General features: G+C 42.9%; 1 protein-coding gene across 1 annotated transcript; it reads right to left on the bottom strand.

Moving 5' to 3' along the window:
• Positions 1 to 3,583: 3,583 nt before the first annotated feature.
• RNF125 (ring finger protein 125) lies at positions 3,584 to 25,091 on the bottom strand. The gene is made up of 6 exons (XM_036322282.1): positions 24,756 to 25,091; positions 16,040 to 16,193; positions 12,644 to 12,738; positions 9,922 to 10,012; positions 7,050 to 7,157; positions 3,584 to 3,814 (listed from the first exon to the last, which is right to left on the bottom strand). The coding sequence occupies exons 1-6, from the start codon at positions 24,917 to 24,919 to the stop codon at positions 3,728 to 3,730; spliced, it is 699 nt and encodes a 232-aa protein (XP_036178175.1). The 5' UTR covers positions 24,920 to 25,091; the 3' UTR covers positions 3,584 to 3,727.
• Between the last annotated feature and the right edge of the window lie 1,813 nt (positions 25,092 to 26,904).

Genomic DNA, 26,904 nt, shown 5'->3' with positions numbered 1-26,904 from the left:
CTGCCATTCTTTATTTCTCACCATACATTTTTACAGAAGAAAAAAAAGAAAAACACCTGCACATTTTAAATTCTGATCATACAGTTGTTTTTTTGCAGTTGCATAAGGAAAGAATGAATCTCTTAATGATTTTTTAAAATAACTTCAATGCCTAAAGGTACAGATTATACACTCAGCGTTCAGTCACTGGAGTAAGCTCACTTCCACATGACAGACTGAGCACCCCATGAACGTAGTGAAGCGCCGTCGCTGGAGCTGGATCTGTGACCGGGGTCTTAACATAGGGCCACGGACTCGGAACCCCACTTTCAGCCTACGTTAAAAGCCCGGGGAAAGGTACATGAAAGGAACAGCTCCACCGGCTTCGCAGGGTTAGAAGAGTTTAGCCTTGAAGAGAAACGTGACTCAGATTTCCCTTAGAAGCCCCTGGAAAAGCGGCATCTCAGGCGCTAGGAACAGCGTGAAACTTGTTAGTAGTCAACAGCTTCAAATACTGGTTTTCATTCTTTAAAACAATGAATTAGAGGATTTTTTTTTTTTTAATATAAAAGGTTAAAGGCACCGTGAAAGAATGGATATTTGCACTTGACCGTTTTAGAACTCAAAACCATTCCGAAGGCACCATCATGCAGGCGGCCAGCGCCTGATGCGTCCTGGAGGCGGCAAACTTCTCCTGGGGGCATCCAGGGGCAGGGCGCAGAACTGCTGCACCGAGCCCCACGGGTGACTTAAAGCTTTATGTGAAATACGGGATTTAACGTTTTGGCATTTTTTCAAGTTTTACAGATCTAAAGATGCCTTTTGGATTGCTCTAAATGAACAAAGATTTATTTCCTGGACAGTACTGATGCTCAGGAATTATTTTTTAGGGACTAAAAATAGACTTTCAGTCTGAGATTACCTCCCTCGTGTGCTTTATTGGATGACTCATCCCAAGTGGAGGAAGGGGTTGTGAAACGAAACATCTGCTACTTGCTCACAGCTGTGAAGTCCACATCTACAAGGAGGAGGGAAAGCCCTCAACTTCAACGGCTTTCCGTCGTTCTGATTCCCTTGTAGTGGGTGGCAGGACCATACGCAAGACTTTAAAGAGGAATGGATAGTTTACCCTAGATATCTGGGACACCATGATGACGACTACATTTACGTGTAAGAAACAAACGTTTGGATTTGTCATTAAAAAGTCAGATGTGAAGAACAGTCAAACTATAAAATTAGGACTGGTGGCAAGCACTGAACACAGCTCCTTGAAGAACTAAGACTAACTGGGGGAGGAGGAAGGGAGTACAGTATGTGACACCATAGCAAAGTGTTCCGAAAATGTTGATAGAGTACAGCTTTAAAAAGTAGGGGGAGGATAGGGAGCGCAAATAAAAAATGTTTAATTGTTCTCATTAAATATTGGTGGTAGTTGTATTAGTACTGTTATTCTGAAACTGTTGCATGTGTACGGTAATAAAAGAAATGAATATCTGTGTGATATTCTAATTCTATTGTGGCCCATCTTGGAAAACCAGAATTCTCAGTACAGAAAAAATGGAAATATGGTTGAAAAAAAAGGATTAGATTGTAGTACTCCATTTGATTTGAAAGCATCAAAATAAACTCATGGCCCGGCCAGTGTGGCCCAGTGGCTGAGCGTCCACCTATGAACCAGGAGGTCATGGTTCAATTCCCCATCAGGGCACAGGCCCGGGTTGGGGGCTCAATCCCCAGTGTGGGTGTGCAGGAGGCAGCCTATCAATCATTCTCTCTCATCACTGATGTTTCTCTCTCTCCCTCTCCCTTCTCTCTGAAATCAATAAAAATATATATTTTAAAAAATAAACGCATGAAGAGTTTTATCTTTAAAAGACAAAGCTATTTCTTAGCTCCCTTCCAGAAACAATGGGAAGTCTAGTTGCAATGAGCATAGCAGCCCCGAGGAGAGCTTGGAAATGCCATTTCTCACTGAAAATGACCAGGCTTCTTGGCAAATGGCCGATTTCAGGTCTGGGGCAGGAAGCATACAAGCTGGGCCTGCAATATTGTGTCATGTGAGACGGCAAGGAAGCCACCAAAGATTTCGAGAGTAGGGTCAAAAGGATTCAGAGGCAACATGGTGAGACACCCAATGGCCAAAGACAGGGCAATCTGAGCTTCAGTCAGGGAATATTTAAAGTGGATTGAAGTCTATGCAATATGTGTGAATTTATAAGTTAGTTCACAATGCTGTTAAAAAGAGTTTTCACTAGAAGATGATAGGGAAAAGTTTACCTTGAAAATTGGTAAATAAAGGGAAAAATTCAAATAGTTATTTTTCTTTTCCTGCATGAACATTACCACTGGTTAACCAGATCACAGATGTGGGGAAACATCTCTTTTACAAAAAATGTTCCAAGTAATACACAAAAAAGAAATGACAGCATTAGAATACTCTCCAACCCACAATAAATCACTGGATCTAGGCACCGAGTGTCAAGTTTAGCCAACGTCACAAAAAAGACTGAACCGGACAGTCTTGCCAAAAGTCTGCTCAAACCTCTGGACCCATGTGTCAATGTCCAGAGGGCAGAGGAACATGCTGAATTGTGCCATGAGCCTGCAATCAATACAATACAGACTTGGGAAACTGTGAATCATAAGACCACGTTCTCCAATTGGTAAATTTTCAGAAAAAGAAAGAACGGGGGAACGTGTAAAAAAGGGATGTAAACAATACATCTCATAACAATTTTAAATGAATAAGATAAAAAACAGTGTGTTCTAAGAGATACACACTTGGGCAATAAAACACTAAAGAAGTAACAAGAAAGTGATTACTACTGAAATCAATGTAATGGTTACTTTGTGGGGTTGGGGACGAGCATTGTGAACTGTGACAGGACACGCAGAGGACATCCAGGGTGGCTGACAAGAGTGCTTTCCTATAATAATGTGATGAGCTATAATTCTGTTGGGTTTTCATTATTTTTTTATAATTTTTCTAACGGCGGAAATAAAAATAACATCAAAGCCCTTTGGATTTTCCACTAAGAATTATGGATGTGAATACCTCTACTATAAATAGCAGCTGACGGTTCTTAAGAACTTGCCTACATTATAGAAATATTCCTAAATAAGCTACAAACATTTGAAAAATAGAATATTAAATTCTTAGGTATGCAGTTATAAAAAGGAAAAGAATTAGGCATACATTCCTAACATGAAATTAATTTTGTTACATTATGTTATACAATTTGGTTAAATGGACTTCATCTTCTTCCAAAATTTTCCTTCTCTACCATACAAGATTATTCATGTTATTCTATTAGTGATTAGAACATGAGCACTGAAACAGATTTCACATTTCCTTTCATGTCCACAATTGGTTTCACGTTCCATCTTTTCACATAGAACAAAGATTGGTTATCTTGCCCTACCATGATGCTGTTTATTAATGAGTAGCGTTACACATACTGTCATCCAGTTTGCAAATAAAGATCCTTCGCCCACCAATCCCAGCCTTAGGTTCTCTTTCATAGTATATTAATGGCTAATGGAGACTCTTTTTGTTTGTTGAGCGTCTAAAAAGCTCAGGGTTGTAAAACAGATTTAAACCATCAAGATAAAAGCAGTTTTAAAACGCAAGAGAGCTGTGTTGTACATTTCTGCCCATCAGACATCGACAATGCCCCTCCAGCTGTTCAAGCAGCATCTTAACAAATGGTGCAACTGTATGGTCTTCTTCCTTCTCCTTTTCACAACATTATGTGGTGTTTGAGTGACTCACATATTCCAGAAGTGACCGGTCTAATACCCTTCGGATAAGAGCTTCCTCAATTATATTGAAATCCTACAATTAAGAAAAATAATTAGAAACATACAATCAGAGACAGTTTTCACAAACTGAGAGAGCCCTGAGTTTAGTGACCTGTCCAATCTTCCATAAAAAACCCGTCAGGGAACCTAGCTCTTTTGTCTGAGGCCAGTGCATTTTCTATTTCATTTGACTGCCTACGAAATAACCAGTTACTGTCATAGTAAAATAGTCCTGATTTGGAATTTCAAGTTTTGAATCTGATCTAATGAGTAGTTTATAATCAACGCTACAAATACTGGTCAGAGAGCTAGATTCCACATAACAGGTCATATAAAGTTAAGACATTTCTATAGGACTCAGCAATCTCAGTACAACTACTGAATATCTATCTGAAAACTGCTGAAAGCAAAACTCTCTTTCTCTTTGCCTTCCTGTGGTCAAAATGGCATTCAAAACTTCAATGTAAACAAGACAAAAACTATCAAGAGCCCTGTCCTTTGCAACCCATCTTCTCTTCCTTCAAAAACTAAAAGCAAACAAAAAACAACAACTCGTAAATCTGTGTTAAAAGTCCATTCTGAAACATTTATATATATAAAAGCCTAAGCTACCATTGGACCGTTTGACCAGTAGCTATGACACCCACTGACCACCAGGGGGCAGATGCTCAACACACAGGCATGGAAACATGGAACAGACTGATGAATCTCAGAGGGAAGGGGTAGGGGGGAGGGCGGGAAGAGATTAACCAAAGATCTTATATGCATACTAGAGTCCCGGTGCACGGATTCATGCACTGGTGGGATCCCTTGGCCTGGCCTGCGGAGATCAGGCCGAATCCATGCACCAAGCCTTCGACATCCCCCGAGGGTTCCCAGATTGTGAGAGGGCACAGGCCAGGCCAAGGGACCCGATGAGTGCATGAATCCATGCACTGGGCCTCTTGTAAAACCATAAAGTCAAATAAATAAAATCCAAAGGAAAGCCATAAAGAGTAGAAGAACATAAGATCTGGGACTCAATACTGGTTGTTTCTTAGGCAATGTATTAACCTCTGAGCTTCAGATATTTCATACCTAAGTGAGGATAATAGAGTACTCCCTTGATAGTTGTTACAAGGAATAAAATGAGATAATATGCATGAAGTGCCTCCCATAGTACTTGGTAGCTGAGGAAACAAACCAAAAAACACTGTTTCAGCCTCACTTCCATATCCAAGAATATGGTTTTGAGTGGGTGGAAAATATTCTCATCAGAGTGGCTTCCTCCCGACCAGCCCTGGATTCATACTTTGAAAGATCTTGAGAAGAACGGACTGAATGTGAACAGCTAGAACAGGTGATGGCTTTTGGAACATCTGATGGAGCTAAACTAAAGCGGAAGCCCTCCCTACGTGCTGTGAAAAATGAGAACACATAAACCAGAGCCAGGCTCGGTGAGGCCTTGTGTCCTTTGGGGACCAGAGACACTATCTGGGAGGCGGAGCAGAGCCCATGAAGCTCTGGTGTAGCCTGTGCAGTCCTTCAAGTGGCCCTCATATTCCCATCTATTCTCTCCCCACCTCCAACTTGCCTGAGGTCCCTGCCCACACTGTGCAAAGTACTTTCCCTGCGTTCCCTCGCTTACTCCTCTTTGGGGAGAAGGTGCTTTTTACTCCCTTCCCTTAGCAAATCAACAGAGGCTCAAAGGGCAGTAGTCTGCCCAAGGTCACACTGCTGTGACGGCGCTGTTACTGAAATCCAGGCCAGAACCGAAATTCCTTGTGTTGAACCTGGATAATCACAGTGAGCAGATCAGAATTTTCAAATTAACCATTTTTAACAAATCTTTAACAATTACTCAATTCTATCTTAAAATAGCATAAAAAACAATGTCAAATGATCTGCGAATTCAAATTTAGCCGTTAACATTCCTGTATTTAGATGAAAGTTAACAATAAAATATTATGTTTCAGGCCCTGACCGGTTTGGCTCAGTGGATAGAGCGTCGGTCTGCGGACTCAAGGGTCCCGGGTTCGATTCCAGTCAAGGGCATGTACCTTGGTTGCGGGCACATCTCCAGTGGGGAGTGTGCAGGAGGCAGCTGATGGATGTTTCTCTCTCATCGATGTTTCTAACTCCCTATCCCTCTCCCTTCCTCTCTGTAAAAAATCAATAAAATATATTAAAAAAATATATTATGTTTCAGAACATAGTTCTGAGTGATTCCCCCCACCGCCCCCCCTTTACAGGCTGAAAGGGACTCAGGATAACATATTACCCTCCCATGACAACATATGGACCAAAGCACAACAAAGGCTACATTAACTGTTTGCTTGTTATTCTAATTTCTGATCATGGGAAATACAGTCATAAGCATTAGGACTACTCATACAATACCTAACTTTTCTTGCATTTTAAAAGAAGTCAATATAACGAGACTGGCCATGTGTTAGTAGTTATTGATGCATAGGTGATGGTTCTATGGGAGGTTCATTATACTATTCTGTCTATTTTGTGTATGTTTAATATTTTTCATAATAAATTTATGTTTAAAAAAGTTCAATAAGTACTGTATTTTATAAAATTTAAATTAAAAATAATGGCTATCTGCCTTACTGCACAGATAATTTCATATCTGTGAACAGCCATTCAATGTACTATAAAAGCAACTGGCCCAGCTGGTGTGGCTCAGTGGTTGAGCGTTGACCTATGAACCAGGGGGTCATGGTTCGATTCCAGTTAGGGCACATGCCTGGGTTGCAAGCTCAATCCCCAGGGGGGGCTGTGCAGGAGGCAGCTGATCAATGATTCTTTCTCATCATTGATGTTTCTATCTCTCATTCTCCCTTCCTCTCTGATATCAATAAACTTATTTTTAAAAAATAAAATAAATAAAAGCAACTGGATGCAGAACAAACTCTCTGAGTCATTTCGTTATTGGTGTGATTTCATTTCATCATGTATAAGTTCTCAGGTTCACAAAAACTGTAACCATACATAGGGAGGGAGTAAAGTAGAAACTAAAATAATTTGAAGGTGAAATCTGGCTCCTTATACAATGAATAATTATATGGATCACACAAAAAATAGTTTTGTGTAAGGCAGATAACTGTTTTACTATTACTAGCCAAATTTACAAAACACTCTATTTTTATGATTTCTTACTTAAGGCTAATACTTAACACTTTGGTTATGTATGCATTTTTTCCTCCTTATTCGCTTGGATTAAAAAAGTAAGCTTAACACAGACAGCATGAAGACAATGTAAAAATAAAACAAATACTTACTAAGAAGTCCTCATAGAGCTGAGTGTGACTGACTTGCAAATGTCTTATTAAACTGCCATTGAAGCTGCTTGGGTTCTCAGTGGGTATTAAACGGCAGAGTGGGCAGAACTGGAAACAGACAAGACCAAGAGTTCAAGAAAGAATTTAAAATAATCACTAATGTCAGAATTAAAACATCAAATAGCCAACTACTCAACCATAAGAAAAAATGGAATACGACCATTTGTGATAACATGGATGGACCTTGAGAATATGTTAAGCAAAATAAGGCAGTCAGAAAAAGCTAAGAACCATATGATTTCACTCATATGTGGAATATAAAATGGAAACTCATAGACACAGACACCAGTATGCTGGTTACCAGAGTGAAGTGGGGGTAGGAAAGGGTAAAGGGAGCCAAATATATGGCGACAGAAGATGATTTGACTTTGGGTGATGGGCCCACAATGCAATAAGGATCATGTATCATAGAAATCTATACCTGAAACCTATATAATCTTATTAATCAATGTCATCCCAATAAATTTTAATTAAAAAAATAAATAACCACTCAATAAAGTGAAATTTAACTCGACAAATCTATTGGCCATACCTCAGTTTTATGTTTTAAAATTTCATAAACATTAAAATAACATTAAACACATAAAATTGCATTTATTCTTGTATATATCTCTTGTATACATATTACCGTATAGCTACTATTTTCATAGTTATTAACTGATTAATTAAACAATTGTACAGTTAGTAGATGCACTGTAATGTACTTAATTAGTTGCCTACCTCTTGAAATAAGTTTTTTGTATGTAGATATTTTATTATTACAAATGATATTATCTATAGTGTTTATCTTTTGGGGGGGTTATATTCTTAGGATAAATGACCAGAAATGGAGATTCATAGTCAAAGGTTATGAACATTTATGGTCCATAATATCTACTGCTCTAAAGTATTTTTATTACCACCAGCAATAAAGATTATAACACACCAGCATCAGTAATTAGTATTTACATGTATTTCCTAATTTAATAACTATGAATAGCTCTTCAAAAAAAACTTTGATTTTGAAATATCTATAAACTCACAAGAAATTGCAAAAATAATTCAGAAAGGTCCCATTTCCCATCACCCAGTTTTCCCAAATGGTAATTATCTTACATAACTATAGCACATTATCAAAATCAGGAAGTTAGCAATTAACTAGACTACAGATCTGCCTTAGGTTTCACCAGTTTTTGCATGAATTCAGTTGTGTGTGTGTGTGTGTGTGTGTGTGTGTGTGTGTGTGTGTAGTTCTATGAAATGTTATCACGCATATAGATTCATATGTCCATCAACAAAATCAAATACAGAAGTGTCCTGTCACTGCAAAGGAACTTCCTAGTGCTACCCCTCTATTTCCTTCTCTCCCTACCCTGGTGTCCACCAGTCTGTCCCCCCTCTACAATGTCATCATTTTGAGAATGTTAAATAAATCCAATTATACTGCACTTAATCTTATGAGATTGGCTCTTTACATGGAGCAGAATGGCCTTGAGACTCATCCAAGCTGTTGCTTGCATCCACAGTTCCTTCCTTGTTATTGCTAGTGGTAAGTAGACCGCGATATGGATGTACCACAGTTTAACCATTCACTTCCTGAAGGGCATTTGTTGTTTCCAGTTTGGGGCTGTTACAAATAAAATTGTAATGAACATCTGTGTACAGATAGCTGCATAGATGTTTTTATTTCTCTAGGATAAATTTCCAAAAATTTGGTGGTCATGTGGTGAGTGTTAGAGTTAACTTGGTAAAAACAAAACAAAACAAAACAAAAAGCCTACCTCACTACTATACAGCAATAAAAATTACAAAAGCCACACCACAGCCCTAACCGGTTTGGCTCAGTGGATAGAGCGTCGGCCTGCAGACTGAAAGGTCCCAGGTTCGATTCCGGTCAAGGGCATGTACCTTGGTTTAGTAGGGGGTGTGCAGGAGGCAGCTGATCAATGTTTCTCTCTCATCGATGTGTCTAATTCTCTATCCCTCTCCCTTCCTCTCTGTAAAAAATCAATAAAATATATTAAAAAAAAAAAAAAAAAAAAAAAAAAAGCCACACCACAAAGTAGAACTGAAATGCCAGGTTGAAAAGAAAAAAAGGCAGCACTCACTATGAATCTAGGAAATGATGAGCAATATGTGTATTTAATGCACAAGCATGTGGATATATATGAAATAAAGTAACAGACTGATTAATTAAAGATGAATGACTTCATGCTTTTCTTTTTTTGTTTTTATTTTATACTAGAGGCCTGGTGCATGAAATTCATGCAGGGGAGGGTACTTAGGCCTGGACAGCAATCAGGGCCAATCAGGGCCTTCCGGCTGCCGACCAGGGCCTTCCTTTGTTCTGTGCCACCCTCTGGTGGTCAGCGCATATCATAGTGAGCAATTGAACTCCCAGTCTCACGGTTGAACACCCAAGGGGACACTTTGCATATTAGCCTTTTATAAAATACTTTTCTACTTTTCATTTCTAGTGTATTTTCAAAACTCTATTTGCATTATTTAAAAATGTTTTTAACCTAGGATGTGACCATGTTTATTATACTAAAGTTAGTTCTTAATTGTGCATTTTGGATATTCTTAGTTGATTATGCCCAGGATTATCTGTAAGAGATAATGTTTAATTTCATAAATGAATGATTGAATGCACATTAGTAATTCTTATCAGTTTCAATTCAACACTTTCACATTTTGTTAATGTCACAGAATTACCATCACCTTGACAAATTATCCTATATAAAATATCTGTAAACAGAAGCCTATCAAATAAATTTTCTAATATATATTGAATTTAGACATTGCAAAAATGTATAGTGACAAAAATCCTTACCACCGGACTCCTTTCTGATCTGTGATGATTAATACAATGATCCAGTAAGCTGTCTTCATCCAGTTCCTTCTGACAAAATGGACACACACACCTGGAAATTGCATAGAATATGAATATCACTAAAATTATTGGCAATGAGAGTAGTCACTTAACTACAGAAGTAAAAAATAGATCCAGTTTCCAGTCCTCATTCTTTCTGAATCAGTATAATTTTTTCCAATCCTAATCATGGTCTTGGTGCCTAAAGTCTTTCTCCTCAGGGATGTAAATGCATGACCTTCTGGGGATAGGGGAGAGAAACAGCTACAGTCCACCTGAAGCCCCATTCACTGAGGAACTGAGCACTGAGTCCACCCGCCTGTCCCTGCGTTACTTTGTCACTTTTCCATCCTCCTTTTCCTAATCTTGATTTGGGTGTTATTTGTCCTCCAACTCTTCTAGCATATATATAGAGAGAGAGAGTGGGGCGAAAGTAGGTTTACAGTTGTTCGTATGGAAAATAATACAATAGTTAATAAGTAATAATACAAAAATAAACTCTGTGTTTTGCATACTCACAACTGTAAACCTATTTTCCCCTCCCTGTGTAACTACAAGTGTCAACTCACATAATTAGTATCGAATGAAGAATGAAAAATGACCTTCAACTACCCTGTTAAGCCCTTACACTTGGGGGTATTTGTTCCTATATCTTGCTGCCCAATACAGTAGCCATTGGCCATATGTGTCTGTTGGGCACTTAAAATATTGCTAGTCCAAATGAGATATGCCGAAGTATAAAACACACACTGAATTTCAAAGGCTTACTCTAAAAAGAATGTAAAATATCTCAATAACTTTTATATTGATTACATGTTGAAATAATAGTTTGGCTATATTTGGGTTAAGTAAAATATATCAAAAATTGATTTTCCTTGCTACTAGAAAAGTTTAAATTACATTATGTGCTCTGCCTTCTATTTCTATTGGCCAGTGCTGCCTTAAATTCTTAGGGACAATATGGAAACTTGGCATTTTTTGCTCACTTTCCATGATAGATATAACTTCCTACTTTCTAAGACTTGTATTCTAGACAAGCTGCCTGCGTAAGAAATTTAAAAATTTGAATCACGGAGTAAGTTCTTCGATAAAACAACGACTTCTATCTTAAATGCAAATATTAATCTATCCTGTAAGAGTGATTAATCACCAACCCTTCTCGTTTTCTGTTATTTTCTCTTTTTTTCCATTTTCTGTTATTTTAATTCTTTACTATTTAATTCTAACTAGCAGAAGAAATTCAGCTTTAAATTAGCTTTTGATATTTTAATTTTTTTATAAAGCCTATCAACCTTGCAATCAAATACACACATACTTTCTCAAACCAGTTGCTATCCTTCCTTCCTATTGGCCCTTGTGGTCAATCTAACAGAATCTGGACTCTGCTTATAAATTTAAAATTTGTACAGTCATGGTATAAAACAAATCCTATAAAACAAGTATGTTTGCACAGCAGTGTCTAGTAGTAAAACAAAAGGAATGGCGTGATCATTTAGACTTCCAGGTTAAAAAGTATAAGCTACATTTTGAGTGTGTTTTCTTAAAATAAGCAGAACTAACATTTTCCTTCAGGAGAGAGAAATCACACCCCTACTGAATCCCATTATTGGGGAACTGAGTTTATAAGCACATCTAATGATTTCAAAGCCACCATTTCTTTATTTTGTTAGGGGAGAGAGAGAGAGACTCCAAACTTTGTAATTATTCTGGCTATCCGGACAATAATGACCCAGATTTCTTTTCTTTTTTTAAAGAAAAAATAAAAAAGGAGCTCAATATCTTCCATTAAACCTACTAGCAACCCCCATCCATCTTCCAGCCCCCAAAGGTATAGAATACAGACGCCTGCGGAGGCCTGGACCTCCTTGTTAGAATATATATGGACATGTATGATGTGACTTCCTACTTTCTAAGGAGAAACCGGCAAAATGAGAGGGAGGGAGCTGGGAACTGGGCAGTGGTGGCGGAAAAGTAAAGATGAATAACCTCTTCTTTTTTTTTTTAAGATGAATCACCTCTTAGTCACGATCTGCTTCAGGGCTCTTATCAGTCAGAACGCAGGGCCTAGCAGAAATGAGCAGCTCTGCACTGTTTGTGGGGCTCCCTTAATATAAACCCGTCCGAGGACGTTTCCCTCGTCTCTCCAGTGCTCGGCAGGCTCCCTCCATGCAAAGTCCATGGTTATTGCTATCAACAACTGGTTACCGCCCGGCCAGCAAGGCTCAGTGGTTGAGCGTCAACCTATGAACAAGGAGGTCACGGTTCGATTCCCGGTCAGGGCACATGCCTGGGTTTCAGGCTCGATCGCCCAGTGGGGCGTGCAGGAGGCAGCCGATCAGTGATTCTCTCTCATCACTGATGTTTCTCTCTCTCTCCCCCTCTCCCTTCCTCTCAGAAATCAATAAAAATATATTAAAAAACAAACACAAAACAAATGGTATTATGGTTAAGAGCCAATAACAGGTATTATGGTTAAGAGCCTGCCCATAACTACATGCATGTTTTCACAATAAAATTTTAAATTTCCCGTTAAATTCTTTTTTTTCCCCTTTTCTGTAACATAACATTAAAATTTTTTTTTCAATGACAATTTACATTCAATATTACTTTGCATTAGTTCCAGTATTAAGTTCTTTACAGACATATCGAAGTTAGCACTAAACTATGCTCTGTGGAAACAAACCTTGCTGCTGTCTCCCCGAGTTCTTGTAGTGGTCCATATTTATCTATGTACTTCTGACAGGTTCTTATGTGTGCCCTCATCTCGCTGAGGCAAACCTACACAAAAGCAAATTCAAAATAAACTCACTGCTGAAAGGGAGCTCAGAGAAGCCTGTGTGACCCGGCTTTATTGCCACTTTCATTATTTCAAATAAGGTCAGAGTGGGGGCAGCCGACTTTAAAAGGATGCATTCATGAACACAGTACAACAAAGCTAGGGCAGTATCCAGAACAGCACTACTTTTCAATTTCTCTAACACTTTGAAGACCCAAATGTTGAGTTACTGAATTTGGTTCTTCTAGAAAGCATTTATTTTTTAAGTGGAAAGACGTAGATGAACTGAAATTTACTTTTTGGGAATGCCATTACCTAAATTGGTGATGGAAAGAGGCGAGTGGGAAAGAAAAAGGGGAGAGGGAAAAGAGAGGAAGAGGGAGAAAGGGGGAAAAGTAAAAAAAAAAAAAAAAAAAGACAGAAAAGCATAATAAATGGATGGATTTTAGGAATATCCATAATAAGTAAAAAGAAACCCTGTGCCTCGGGAAAAACTATAAATACCCTGGTTTTCGCATGTATCTAGCAGTATGACATGAATTCACAATACACAGCACACTTAATGGCCCCATTAAGAGCACACATGAAAGGCAGCTCTTGCCGTCCATTTTTATCAAGGCCGAAGAAAGAGCCCTTGTTCCTGCAGATATACATTCAGAGCCCTGACCATGAGGCATCTGTGGCTAACTAACACATGTTGTACTCAGTGCTTCGGCAGGAACTGGTAGGATCTGTGCCGAAGGGAGCGCTCACAGCTGTGGTAAGGTGGCCGACCCACCCTGCTTCACGCTGACCACGCGACCGAAGCGAAACCTCAAACTTGAAACTGTTATAACTGCTTCACAAAAGACCAAAAATAAAAGCAAGTCCTCGCCTTACAAATATCTAAGTAAAAGATGTAAAAACCGGGACTGATGTAGGTAGCCGCCTGGACACAGACTGTTACGCAGTCTTGAACACCCAACTTTGCCCACCAGTGCTCCCTCATCTCTTCCCTACCCGTGTTAAAGCTTTCCTTCTTCCTCTTTGTGTTCCTTCATCAACAAAGCGAAGGGCTCTTCACAGAAATTAGCAATCTGGGGACCATATACACTGACAAACGAACTGATAAGTTCACACAGTGGCCACTCTAGAGACAAAAGTATGTAAGACAATGTAAGAGATGACAGAGGACACATAAACCACTGTGGTTGGCCTGGCCAGCGTGGCTCAGTGGTTGAGCATCAACCTATGAACCAGGGGGGTCACAATTCGATTCCCAGTCAGGGCACATGCCCAGGTTGTGGGCTCGATCCCCAGTATACAGGAGGCAGCCGGTCAGTGATTCTCTCTCATCATTGATGTTTCTATCTCTCTCCCTCTCCCTTCCTCTCTGAAATCAATAAAAACATATTTAAAAAATAAATAAACCACTGTGCTTGCTGTAAAGCTGCTTCTAATCTAATGGAAGGGGGAGAAAGATATGTATGTAGAAAAGTAGGAAGGAAGCTGATACGGGCACTGGCATACGAAAGCTAGGCGTCATGGGGTGGAGCTCTGGCCTGGATTCTTTAGCGTAAGTAGCATCTAAGATGGCTATCAAAGGAATGGCAGCATTCCTGGCAGGACGAGTAACAGAAAACAGAAGAGATGGATACAAGACATACCCCAAGAGAAAATGCAAAATGCAGAAATGGGCGGCGGGGGGGGGGGGGGGGGGGGGTGGTGGTGGTAAAAAAGAAAGGGAATTTCCACTCAAAATAATTGAATGTTCTTGTTTCTGACGGACACCAAAGGTGGGATAAAGAACAGGATGATGAAATAATACCCTGAGTTTGACTTGGGACGTGTTACATTTTATACGATGAAAAAAATGTCCAAGTAAAAATAAGCACCAGTCTATTATGATTGATTTTGAGTATTTCTCATGTTTGAAACCATGTGTTTTCTCATTTACCTTTAAAACCATCCTGTGACACAAACATTACCTTTTTCCTTATTTTCCAGAGATAAACAAAAACTCAGATTAATAACTTGTCCCAAATCACAAAGAGTAAGTGAGAGAATTAGTGTTTGATGCTAGGATGTTTGACCTCAAAGACCATGCATGTATTCTGTAGCCAGGCAGCCATGAAGAGATTACTGAGTCTTACATAAATACCAGTATTTACTAAAAACAAAACTGCATTAAGCACTTACTATATGTGCCAGCCACTTTTCAAAGTGCTGGGTACACAGCTGCCAATAAAACAGACACAGTCCTTACCTTCTTGGAACTTAAATCTGGTGGGAATAACTAATATTCAATTAAAAAATCATAAAAGCATAATAGTAAGTGGTGAAAATTGTTATAAAGGGGACACAGAGTGCTAAGAGAAAGTATAACAGGCTATAATTTAGGTTAACAATCAAGAAAGATTCTCTAAAGGAATTTAGACCTTCAGTACATAATCTCTCTTTTGATCTTTAGACTGGTATAGCCAAGTATCTCCTACTTAGTTCAAATTTTAACACAAATTCAACTCCGTGGATTCTGCTCCAAACCTGATCCCCACTTTAACACCTTCGCTACTCATCGCAGAAACCTTGCAGGCACTCTGACACTTCGCGCTCCCTCACCCCCACATGCAGTCAACCACCAATTTCCTTTGCTTCTCCCTCCTAAATACACCTTGAAAAAACGTCTTATCTCATACCTAACACTATCTCCCCAACCCAGCTTCCTTACCTGACCCCTACTGACAGCCACCAAATCGGCTTCCCCAGTCCTGCCTCTGCCCCCTGCAAGCCATCGTCCACGCACACGCTGGAGTAATATCCCCACGTGTCACCCCGATCAAAGGCTTACCCTTCTTCTATGCGTCACTATTGCATCTGTGTTGGCATGGCCCCAAGCCCTCACGTGATCTAACCATGCTCGCCTAGGATCAAGGATGAAAATTGCAACAGGAGGAAGTGGTGGAGAGAGAGAAACACTGCCAAGTCAAGGGCGTGGGTGCAAGTGTGCCACTGGATTTGCTAACGAAGCTCTCGTTGGTGCCTGCAATAGAGGAGCAGGAATGGAGGCCACACCCCAGGGGGGCACGGGAGCCATGGGAAGAGAAGAGATGGAGGCAGCCAATGAAAGCGTTTGTGTGGAAAACGAGGCGATGGTAGGCATCCGGTGACTATTTTCTTGCCGCTCACACCTATGAAACTGGAGAAAGGCTGAGACAATCAACTTTAGGAAGCCGGGGTAGGGGGAGGTCAAAGGGCACAGGGGAACCGAGGAGCCGTGTACCACTTTTCTCAGCCCTGCAAGCCGGTGAGCACAGGGCCACTCACCAGGGTGCCGCACTCCGCGCAGTTCTGGAACTCTGATTTCATCCTCCTGGTCACATCCGTGGCTGGGACTCCTTCGGAAGGAAGGTACGCCCGGCAGTAAGGGCAGGTCCACTTGCTGCTCTTCAGACTGGTGGCAATACAGGAGCGGCAGAACCTGCCCGAAACACGCCAAGGACACATCACTTTCCCTGAAGGGTGTGACGAAGCCGCCACTGCGGGCTCACCTGTGGGAACTGCACTGTAGTGGCACCTTATGCGCTTGCATTCACACCTGCCTCACTGCGCCCACCTGCCCGCTGCCCTGCCCACCCACCAGCCGCCAGCCTTGCTGTGATCGGAGCCTGTGGGCCATGGGGGAGGGCCCAAGAGGTGCTCCATGCACCTCATGGTGACCAGTCATTTGGTCGTGACACCTCTTGGCCTTTTATTATTATGATAGAATTTAGGAACAAGCAGATAACACTTGGTTTTTTTTGTCAACCAAAAGCCTTCCTCCTTTTCTCACAACTTAGGAGTTTTATGCCAACACAGGCAGGAGACTAGCATTGGTGCCAAGCCCTGTGGTGGGCACTGAGACATGTTCCCTCCTTTCATCCTCACGGCGATCCTAACGAGGGCTCTGCTCTCTCCTAGACGGAGGGCGGACTGAGGTTCAGAGGGGGTGACAGCTTGCTGAGGTCACAGCCAGAGGACGGTCATGCTTTTCTCCTCTCACAGGTTCCAGGGAGGCTCAAAGTTGCCTTTTCATTCCTCCCAGTGAGAAAAGCAGCAAAGTGATATCACGGATATACTGTATATAAACCAGAGGGTACATTCTAGAATGTGATTTGAAGAGAAAAACATCTTTAAAAATATATTTTTGCCTGGATGTTGTGAGTCGGTTGGTTGGAGCATCGTCCTGTGTGCCTGAAGGTCACAGGTTCGTTTCCTAGTTAGAGGACATACCTAGCAGGTATGTATCTCTCTCACATCAATGTTTCTCTCTTTCTCAAATCAATAAAAACATACAGTTACCAAAATTCATCAACCAATACACTTTTAAAAAATATATATATTTGTTTTATTGACTTCGACAGGAAGGGAGAGGAAGAGAAAGACAGAAACATCAATGATGAAAGAATCATGGTTTGGTTGCCTCCTACACGCCCCACACTGGGGATCAAGCCAGCAACCTGGGCCTATGCCCTGACCAGGAATTGAACCTTGACCTCCTGGTTCATAGGTCAACGCTCAACCACTGAGCACACCTGCAGGGCTCAACTTATACACTTTGTGTGAATTGTACTGTATCACTTCCATAAAGCTAGAAAACAATACAACAAAACAAAAATATTCCCAGACAACACTGCATGGAGAAGATCACAGAAATATATACAGCACAGACCCATTCAGAATCTTGTAGGCCTCCCTCCTACACAGCTCCAGACACACAGTACCTATTCAATAAATTGAAGTAACTAAATCAGTTATGAGGAAATGCCCAAAAAAGAATTTTCTGAGCAGGGCCCAATGTTCCCATTAATACATAGGAATCTCACTCTAACCGGTTTGGCTCGGTAGATAGAGCGTCAGCCTGCCGACTGAAGGGTCTCAGGTTCAATTCCGGCCAAGGGGCATGTACTTAGGTTGTGGGCTTGATCCCCATTAGGGGTCGTAGCTGATCGATGCTTCTCTCTCATCGATGTTTCTAACTCTCTATCCCTCTCCCTTCCTCTCTGTAGAAATCAATAAAAATACATTTAAAAAATAAATTAAACAGTAAATAGGCCCTAACCGGTTTGGCTCAGTCAGCCTGCAGACTGAAGGGTTCCAGGTTCGATTCCGGTCAAGGGCATGTACCTTGGTTGCAGGCACATCCCCAGTAGGGAGTGTGCAGGAGGCAGATGATCGATGTTTCTCTCTCATCGATGTTTCTAACTCTCTATCCCGCTTCCTTCCTCTCTGTAAAAAAATCAATAAAATACCTTTTAAAAATAAATAAATAAACAAACAAACAAACAAACAAACAGTAAATAGGAGTCTTGTGTCCTTCTGGAAGAACGAAAGGGACAGAAAGAGACACAAACCTAAGGAGAGAAGGGATCCCTGTTTGCCCCACCCCACGCCATAAAGTGGCTCAGAATGACAAATTATAAAAGATACGATGAGAATGAGGCAGACGTAGGCCAACGATAGAAGCTGAGGGTGGAAGTCAATTGCATGTGTGTGTTTTTTTTAATTTGTATCTTTTATTTATTGAATTTATTAGGGTGGCGTTGGTTAATAAAACTATATAGATTTCAGACGTATAATTATTTTTAAAACATTTTACTTATTGATTTGAGAGAGAGAGATCTCTTTGTTGTTCCACTTATTTATGCATTCATTGGTTGACTTTTTTTTTCCAAAATATATTTTTTATTGATTTCAGAGAGGAAGGAAAGGGAGAGAGAGAGACAGAAACATCAATGATGAGAGAGAATCATTGATCGGCTGCCTCCCACACACCCCACTGGGGATCGGGCCCACATTGGGGATTGGGCTCACAACCCGGGCATGTGCCCCTAACTGGAATCGAACCTGGGACCCCTCAGTCCGAAGGCTGACACTCTATCCACCTAGCCAAACCAGCCAGGGCTGGTTGATTCTTGTATGTGCCCTGACTGGGGATCAAACTTGCAACCTTGGCGCATTGGGACCATGCTCTAACCAACTGAGCTACCCACCCGGGGCTCGGGTGTACAATTCTATAATATCTCATCTACATATTGTATTATGCATTCACCACCCCAAGTCAAGTCTCATTCCATCCAATCGCAGGTTTTTCAGACCAGTTCAATGTTTTCAAAAATTCTGAATGAGTTGCTTCAAACTCAGATTTCACACATAAACCTAAATTTCTGGCTTCACATGCAAATGACTTCCACCCTCAACCTCCTGCAACCCTGAACTCAATTCCCAAATGGCCATATGGGCTGGTGCCCCCTCCTGTGGAGTACTCACCCTCCACAACCATTTGTACCACTTGCAGCTCACCCCTGCTGAATGTATTGCTCCTTGAAGAAATCAATTAGGAACTAGATAATGACTGGGAGAATCTGAAACCAGCTGGGAACTGAATTACCCCACTCCTGTTGGTTATCTCATTAACCCTTTCTGTTTTCCTGAATTAAGTGATTGGCAAAGAACTCAGCAAAGGATTGGAGGGGAAAAGGGAAAGAGTTGCTGAGGCCATTGGGTAAAATTATGCACCCAATCTTAAGAGGTAAAAGAACCCTAAGTATAGATTTAAAGAGGAAAAAGATGCATTAGGGATTCCGTGGGGCCTGGGTCAGACAAGCAAAATGTAAAGTGATGATAAGAGTATGGGCCTAAAATATCCCAATATAGGACAATAAAGACACACCCATACACATACGGCTCCTTCTTCGCCAATGACATTATTCTTGGAGCACAGGCCCTCCAACCACGCACTGCCCGCTCCTCAGGGTTTCCTTCGATGCTGTGTGCGAAGTTAGATTATACTCAAAGTCCATCCTGGGAATCACCCAAAAAGTGACTGTGCATACCTCTACACTCCATTATGGGTTGATTTTAAATTTAACGCCTAAGACACATTTTATTTCCTTTGACCTGACATCTTCAAGGTTAACGCCTCTCTAGACCCCTCAAACCCTGTCCTCAACTTACTGAATCTTACTGTCAATTAGAAGTGGTTATTTAAGGCTGTGCTCCTCAAACTTCAAAGTATAAAATCGCCGGAGCATTTTGTTAAAATGCAGACTCCGATTCATTAGCTCTGAGGCGAGGCCCGAGGTACTGCAATGCTGCTGGACCAAGGACCAAGGCTCTAACGAGAATCTGGACATAAAACTCAATCTGCTACCGTATTTAGGTTCTGTTTGTTAGAGGATACGTAATTTAATAGGTCACTAATATTTAATTTGCCTGTAAAACCAATGTTGCTAAGTAAACACACAGCAGTCCAACCACCAGAAGAGGCAAATTTCAGGCCGGCTTAATTACATCTTCCCGAAATTCTCAGTAATGCAGGCACAGAGCAATAAGCCTATAAAAGGAACGGAGTTCGAAAACTCATGGGACTCATATCTGCTGCTCAAACCGCTTATCATCATCAGCCGGCTGGCACTATGCAGTGGTTGTCCCCACTTGAGGGGTGTTCACCGAAGTCTCCAAACTGCATTTTGTCAAAGAGTCACTCATTAATTCGCTAATATCCAACACCTACTAAGAGCCAAACCTTAAAGGAATAGCAACATGGAAATCAGCATCCCTTTATTAAAGGAATGGAGTCTTCTATACCATCAAGGTTCCAAAACTCTTAACAAAAGGAAGATAAGCAGTCCAATCAGAGAGTTTTTGAACCTTGATGGTACAGAAGATTCCATTCAGCCCATTTTAAGTGACACTTACCCAAGTACTTTGGGGAGAAGGAGGCATCCTACATACATCTGTTTTTAGCATCAGGAGACTGGATGCTTCATACCTACACTGCAAAGTTTCATCTCAAGTCAAATAACAGGTCAAATATTAGGTCAATGATAATTTGCAATCGCAGGGGAACGCCCACAAACTCCCACTACCTCAATTCAACTACCGGCATCTGTGAATGAAAGCACTGATGTACATTTCTGGGTCATTTAAAACTCATCAGTTGACTCTTAGGCTCGGAGGATTGCTAATTTGGAGTATACCTCCTATTGCTTATACTTGTCCACAAACGGAACGTTTTAATCCATTACCTGAGAGCTCTTCAGAATTGTCCTCAATTGTTTCATTATTAAATAAATAGATACGTTCTGTGACATAGAGCAATTTAATGCAAACGGATCGATGGAGATATGGCTCTCTGTACCTTACAGTATCCTTCAGTAAATACTTAGCTCTGGTAGTGGTAGGGGCAAAAATAGAATATTGGGGACTAGCTATGGTTATGGGAAATACTAATCATGCTGTTAACCCTGATTGCCTTGTGCTGGTTAAAGTAAAGACATTCTGGCTCAATGGGAGCATCGGCCTGTGAACCGAAGGGTCTCAGGTTCGATTCCCACCAAGGGCCAGGGTTTCGGGCACGATTCCCCAGTAGGGGGCGTGCAGGAGGCAAGCAATCAGTGGTTCTCTCTTATCATTGATGTCTGTATCTCTCCCTTCCTCTCTGAAATCAATAGAAAGAAGGAAAGGAAAGGAAAGAACATTCTAACCTGGCTGGTTAGGGAGTTGTACATCCCTGGGATCTGGGAGTCAATCTTGGCATGTGGTCCATTCTCACTCAAGAACTGCCTATTATCATGGAAAGATTAACAACCTTGTTTCCCAAACAATGAAGTCCCACCACAGCCCACATTGCCTACCTCCTCATGCCTGGGATCCCTACTTCCCCATGTAATCTCTGTCCTACCCTATATAAGCAGATGGCTTATGGGGGGCTGCAGAGCAGATGTCTGTGGATGACCTGCTGCTCTCCCATGCTGCCGGCAGTACTGGAATAAATGCTCATATGTGATTCAACCCTGTCTCTGCTTAATTGGCTCGTGACAGGTAGCACGGACCCATTGATTGTCTGGTTACATTAGGTCCGTTCTCAGACCCTTTTCAAGATAATTCTCCAACTGCTCCAGTTCTGATCTCTTTCTCCAAACCCACTCTCCCAGGGCCTCTGGAGTGTTTCCCCCTCGGATATCTCTCTGGGGCACTTTCAACCGGCCCAGTCAGAGTTCATTAACTCCCTCCTGAGCTGCACTCTGCCCCCTGGATCTGTCACCTGTTTGGGAGTTAGTTGCCTTGCACTTCTTTCTCCCCAGGTGTCTACCTTATCCAATTGGACAACGAATGTCTTTGAATATTTCTGGGTATTTCTTTTAAGTGTAAATCAGATTCCCTTTAAGTTTCATTTGAACAGGTTACCTACCCAGCCCACCCTCTCCCCAGTTCAGGTGATAACAGAAGATAAGACAAAGATAAAGAAGCCTCCTTTACCAGTGTATTTTTACAACTGATAAGAGTGATGTAAATAAAGTCATTTTAAAGTGATAAAACTTTAAAATGGAACTTCTTAAACTCCACCTTTTGTGGCCCTTTAGTTTTTTTCCAAAAGAGGTATAGAGATAAGAAATAATACCCCTGTAAGGGTTTTTGCTTAGTGGAATGATTTTGAAGGTAATACAAACTGTTTTGAGCCTTTATTATGAGCTCCTTTTACATGTTAAATACTCATAAAATTCAATGACTCACCATGTTTTACAAGTGAGACAGATTCAAAGAGATTAAGCAATGTGTTGGTCATCACCCACTGTTTCTACGGTATCACAATACGATTTACAAAGTGCTATAAGGTATTGTTGCCATCATTGTACTTGCTTGGCTTGAAATAGGTTTACTAGTTTAAATGAACATAAATGACCTAGTTCAACAAGTTTGGAAGTTAGCTTTAAGAGGGGATGATACAGAGGTCTCGTATGCATTTCTTCATTTTCCAGTTTAAGTTCAATGGAACAGAGTAATTGATTTAGGAAGGATAAACGGTGTTTACAGCACTTGCCATCTCAGGGCAGAAGGGACTCTCATTAACATTTATAAAGCGGAAGGGGCCCAAGTCCATTTGCCAGAAGGAGTAATATGGAAATTCTGCCCATAGCCAGAACAATGGGCATAGATCTGTCCAAACAAAGAACAGTCAAGTGAGGAAAGGCCATTGGTCCAACCCCTGGTATATTTCATGACTGTTTTTCCAGTTGCTGGTTTCCTATTCACTCCAACAAAGAAAAAGTTGAAACAAGCCTCAACATTTTGCAAATGTGTATTACCCTGAGCAAAAGCAAACGCACTGCACACCCTAAGTCACAGCATTCAAATCTAAACCAGGGGAGGCGGTCTCCAAGCAGACAACCATCTCCAGGATCCAACAGCAAAGCTGCCACAGAAATCTTCAAGACTAATAACCACTGTGCGCCTGTGGCCAACAGTCGAGTTTTAAAGCTAAATTTAAACGAGGCGGTTACCGGCCTGAACAAACAAACGCACGTCACCCTGGTACACGGCATCGTCTGGGTTTCCCCGTTTGGCCTGGGGGATCGTAAGCCAATGAGCTACACCTGGACAGCTGGGCAACAACATCCGGGGTCAGACAGAGGGTAAATTAGCCTTGAGTGTCAAGTACAAACTGAAACCACAGGCCCTGGATACAGCCACAGAGAAACGCCCCGGACACCCCTCATTTCACCTCTGTGGGCTAAAGCTTTTCCTCCCGGTGGCTGGCTGCCGGGCTTCTGCAGTGGTGAGAACCACTTCCGGGGACTAGGCTCCAGGTGTCAGGAACACCTAGGTTCTTTGGAAAGGATTTTGCGCGCTTACCTTTAGATTCTAGAGGTGGTTCTCAACCTTCCTAATGCCGCGACCCTTTAATACAGTTCCTCATGTTGTGGTGACCCCCAACCATAAAATTATTTTCGTTGCTACTTCATCACTGTAATGTTGCTACTGTTATGAATCATCATGTAAATATCTGATATGCAGGATGTATTTTCATTGTTACAAATTGAACATAATGAAAGCATAGTGATGAATCACGAAAACAATGTGTAATTATATATGTTTTCCGAAGGTCTTAGGCGACCCCTGTGAAAGGGTCGTTCGACCCCCAAAGGGGTCGCGACCCACAGGTTGAGAACCGCTGCTTTAGAATATGGTACTTTTTTCTTTTTTAAACGGGTAAGCCAAAAGCGCTTACTAGCCGCTGGGCTACTGCCCTGGAGCTACATCAATTACAATTGGTGGGCGGCCCGAGGGTTCCCCTGGCTCCAGCCATCCCCACTGGCACACGCAGTCATCGCGCACCCACGCACCCACGCGAGCGAGCTTCTAAGCAAACAAACACATTCACAGCTGCGACTCCGGCTACCAGTTACTCAAGCACATCTTAAGAACGTGCCGATTTTATAGAGAGACTTTGTTTTTCGACTCTTCTGAGAAACTACCAGGGCTGTGTGCCAGCAGCGAGTTTGCATTCTGGAGCACGTGACTTCTGGGTTATTTTTACCCGCTTTTCAGGCAGGTAGTCAGCCTCCGGGTGCCAACATCCAGCCCAGACCCCACCCCGCGGGCGGTTAAACTTGGACGACTCCAGGAAGTCCCTGGGGGGACCTTCCAGTTTCACGGGAACCGTGGAGGATGTGTGTCAGTCGAGGGGAGCGAGGCGGGACTGGGGGTGGCGGGACAATCTGCACAGGTCGCGGTCTGCACGCGTGGGGCCTCCGCCGGCGCCAGCAACACGTGCACGCACACAGCCAGGAAAACAAAACCCAGCCCGGGGCTTGGGGGACGCACCGCCGCCTCGGGGAGCGCAGCGGGTAACCGTGCCCTCCCGGGAACCCACTGCCCGGTGCCCGGTGCTGCTGCTTCTCCTGCCCGGGTTCTCCTGCCCGATGCCCCTCCCCAGCCAGCCGGCAACCTGGCTCTTAGCGGGTTCCACGCCCGGATCCCACCCCGGGGGCCCCGCACCTGTGCGCCCGAGGAAGCAGCTCTAGGAGCTGCAGGGCCCGCTTTTTTTTGCTGTTTTTTTCCTCCTGAAATCCTGTGTCACCTTCCGATCCGGAATTTTTTCCCGTGGCCCGCACCCGACGGATCCAAGTTACTCCCCCTGCCCCCTCCCCAAGCCCTCGGCTCCCCCGGCCTCGCCCGCCGCAGGGGTGGGCGCGCCCGCCGGGCCCCCCGGGCTTACACGTGGCCGCAGCGGGTCCGCACGGGCTGGTGCAGCACCTCGAGGCACACGGAGCAGTCGAAGGACGTGACGGGCAGCTCGGGGTCCCGCCTGCGCTCCAGGGCCCGCGGGGCGGCCGAGGCGGGCACGGACTTGCCGCCGTCGCTGCTCAGCACGGAGCCCATCGCCGCGCCTCCCGCCCGGCCGGGTGCCGGGAGCTCCGCGCCGCGGCGGGGGTTTGTTGTCCTGCGGGAGGAAGGAAGTCCCGGCCCAGCTGCGAGCGCCGCCGCCTCCGGTGCAGCCCAACCCGGCTCGGCGGCGAGGTGCGCGCTGCGAGTCTGGAGCGGCCTCTAGCGTGCGGCCCGGGCGGGGCGGGGCGGGGCGGGGAGAGGAGAGGGCGGCGGCGCAGGATGCAGCGCCTCGGGGTCCTGCGGGGATTGCAACCTGAAACTGCAGCTGCAGAGCCCAAGGCTCAGCCGGACCCGGCTCAGCAGAGAACCTTCCAGGCCACGGTGCACAGCCACCTTCTCCCGGGGCAGGTTAAGGAACCAGCAGGCCTGGTCTGCTTTCTGGGAATCAGCGAACACCCACTTGTAAGGTGGTGGTCCCGTCACCCCTGCGCTGTTGTCATCATCGTAGGCGACAAAGATGATCGATGACTGAGCATCGCCTAAGACAGCGCTAATCACCACTTCAGTCATCTCATCAATACTCCGTTCGTTCCTGGAGAGGTACTTGGAATAGGGGACCGAGTTCTGAACACCAGCATTGGGACGCCAACACTAAGTCCTTGCGTCCCCGCTTCTTCGGCTCGGGATCTCGTGCCGTTGTTCGTGTTCTCTGCCCTGTAAACGTAACCAAAAATATCACTTATTAATACGATTTATTTAGGGCAGTGGTTCTCAACCTTGGCTGCACATTAGAATCACCTGGGAATCTTTTTGAAATCCTGATTTCTGGGCCCCATCCTCCGGAAATTCTGTTTCTTTGTCATGGGGTGGGGCCACAACATTAGTAACAAAGAAACAGAATTTCCGGAGAATGAGGCCCAGAAATCAGGATTTTTAAAAAGATTCCCAGGTGATTCTAATGTGCAGCCAAGGTTGAGAACCGCTGCTTTAGGGCCTACTGTATGCCAGGCTCTATTCTGGTACTGGGGACCCCGTTCCCAACAAACAACATCCAGCTTTCACAGGACTTACTAAAAAAAGGAAATTTATTTTGAGATAATTATAGTTCCACATGCTTACTAAGAAATAATTCATAATACATACAATCCTATATAATACAATAATGGACATAAATACAAAATAATCCCATGAACCTCATCCAGTTTCCCCAGACTTGAACTTTAATGAGAAGAGGTGAGTAACTGACAAATAAATAAATGAACAAGATCATTTCAGATAATAAGAGCCATGAAGAAGCTAAAACAGGGAGAGAGGGTAGGAGAAGGATAAGAAGGTCAGAGGAGACTTTTTGGATGAGGTGATATTTGAGCAGCGTCATGAATAATGAAAAGGAGAAAGCCATTCAAAGATTTAGGGACAAAGCTTGCTAAGCCCTGGGTACAGGGAGTGAGGCAAGAACAACAAACAGAAAGAAGGGGTGTGGCGTTGGAGCAGGGGGTCAGGGGTGTAGATGGGATGAGAAGAGGTAGGAACCAGGCCTGATCATATCCAGTTTTACAGGCCTGGACCAAGAGTTTGGGCTTTATTCCAGGGGCCATGATTTGATTTAGTCTGACTGCTATGTGGTGTCAAAAAGACGGGAACAAAATAGGAAAGCAGAGAAGCCAGTGAGGAGGCCACTGAATTAGTCCAAGTGAAGATGATAAAGGCCCGAACCTGCAGGTTAACTGGGTAGAAGAGGAGAAATGGACCGGTTAGGGATATATTCAGAAGGAAGACCTAAAAGGGCTTGCTGATGAACTGGATTCCAAAGACCTTCAGCTCAAATGCCCAACAGATGACTGACACAGCCACCTGGTTGCTTTAGGCGTCTTCAGCTCAGCATGTGTAATAACAAACTCATTATAGTAGCCTCCCACCTGTCCCACCTCCAGCTGTTCTCTCATTTAGCAAGTGGCACTACAAGCCAGCCGGGAGCGCAGCACAGACACCTGGAAGCCATCCTTGATTTCTTCCTCTTCCTCATTCACACTGAATCA

This window comes from Myotis myotis, unplaced genomic scaffold, assembly GCF_014108235.1.
Source record: "Myotis myotis isolate mMyoMyo1 unplaced genomic scaffold, mMyoMyo1.p scaffold_m19_p_9, whole genome shotgun sequence".
Taxonomy (NCBI): Eukaryota; Metazoa; Chordata; class Mammalia; order Chiroptera; family Vespertilionidae; genus Myotis; species Myotis myotis.
This window is presented reverse-complemented; position numbering and strand designations above follow the sequence as displayed.

Coding starts and splice junctions, on each gene's coding strand:
- RNF125 (XM_036322282.1), bottom strand. CDS start 24,919: ATGGGCTCCGTGCTGAGCAGCGACGGCGGCAAGTCCGTGCCCGCCTCG. Junction 10,013..12,643: donor CTCGGGGAGACAGCAGCAAG/GTTTGTTTCCAC, acceptor TGCAATTTCCAG/GTGTGTGTGTCCATTTTGTC. Junction 3,815..7,049: donor AGCTCTATGAGGACTTCTTA/GTAAGTATTTGT, acceptor TCTTAATTGTAG/GATTTCAATATAATTGAGGA.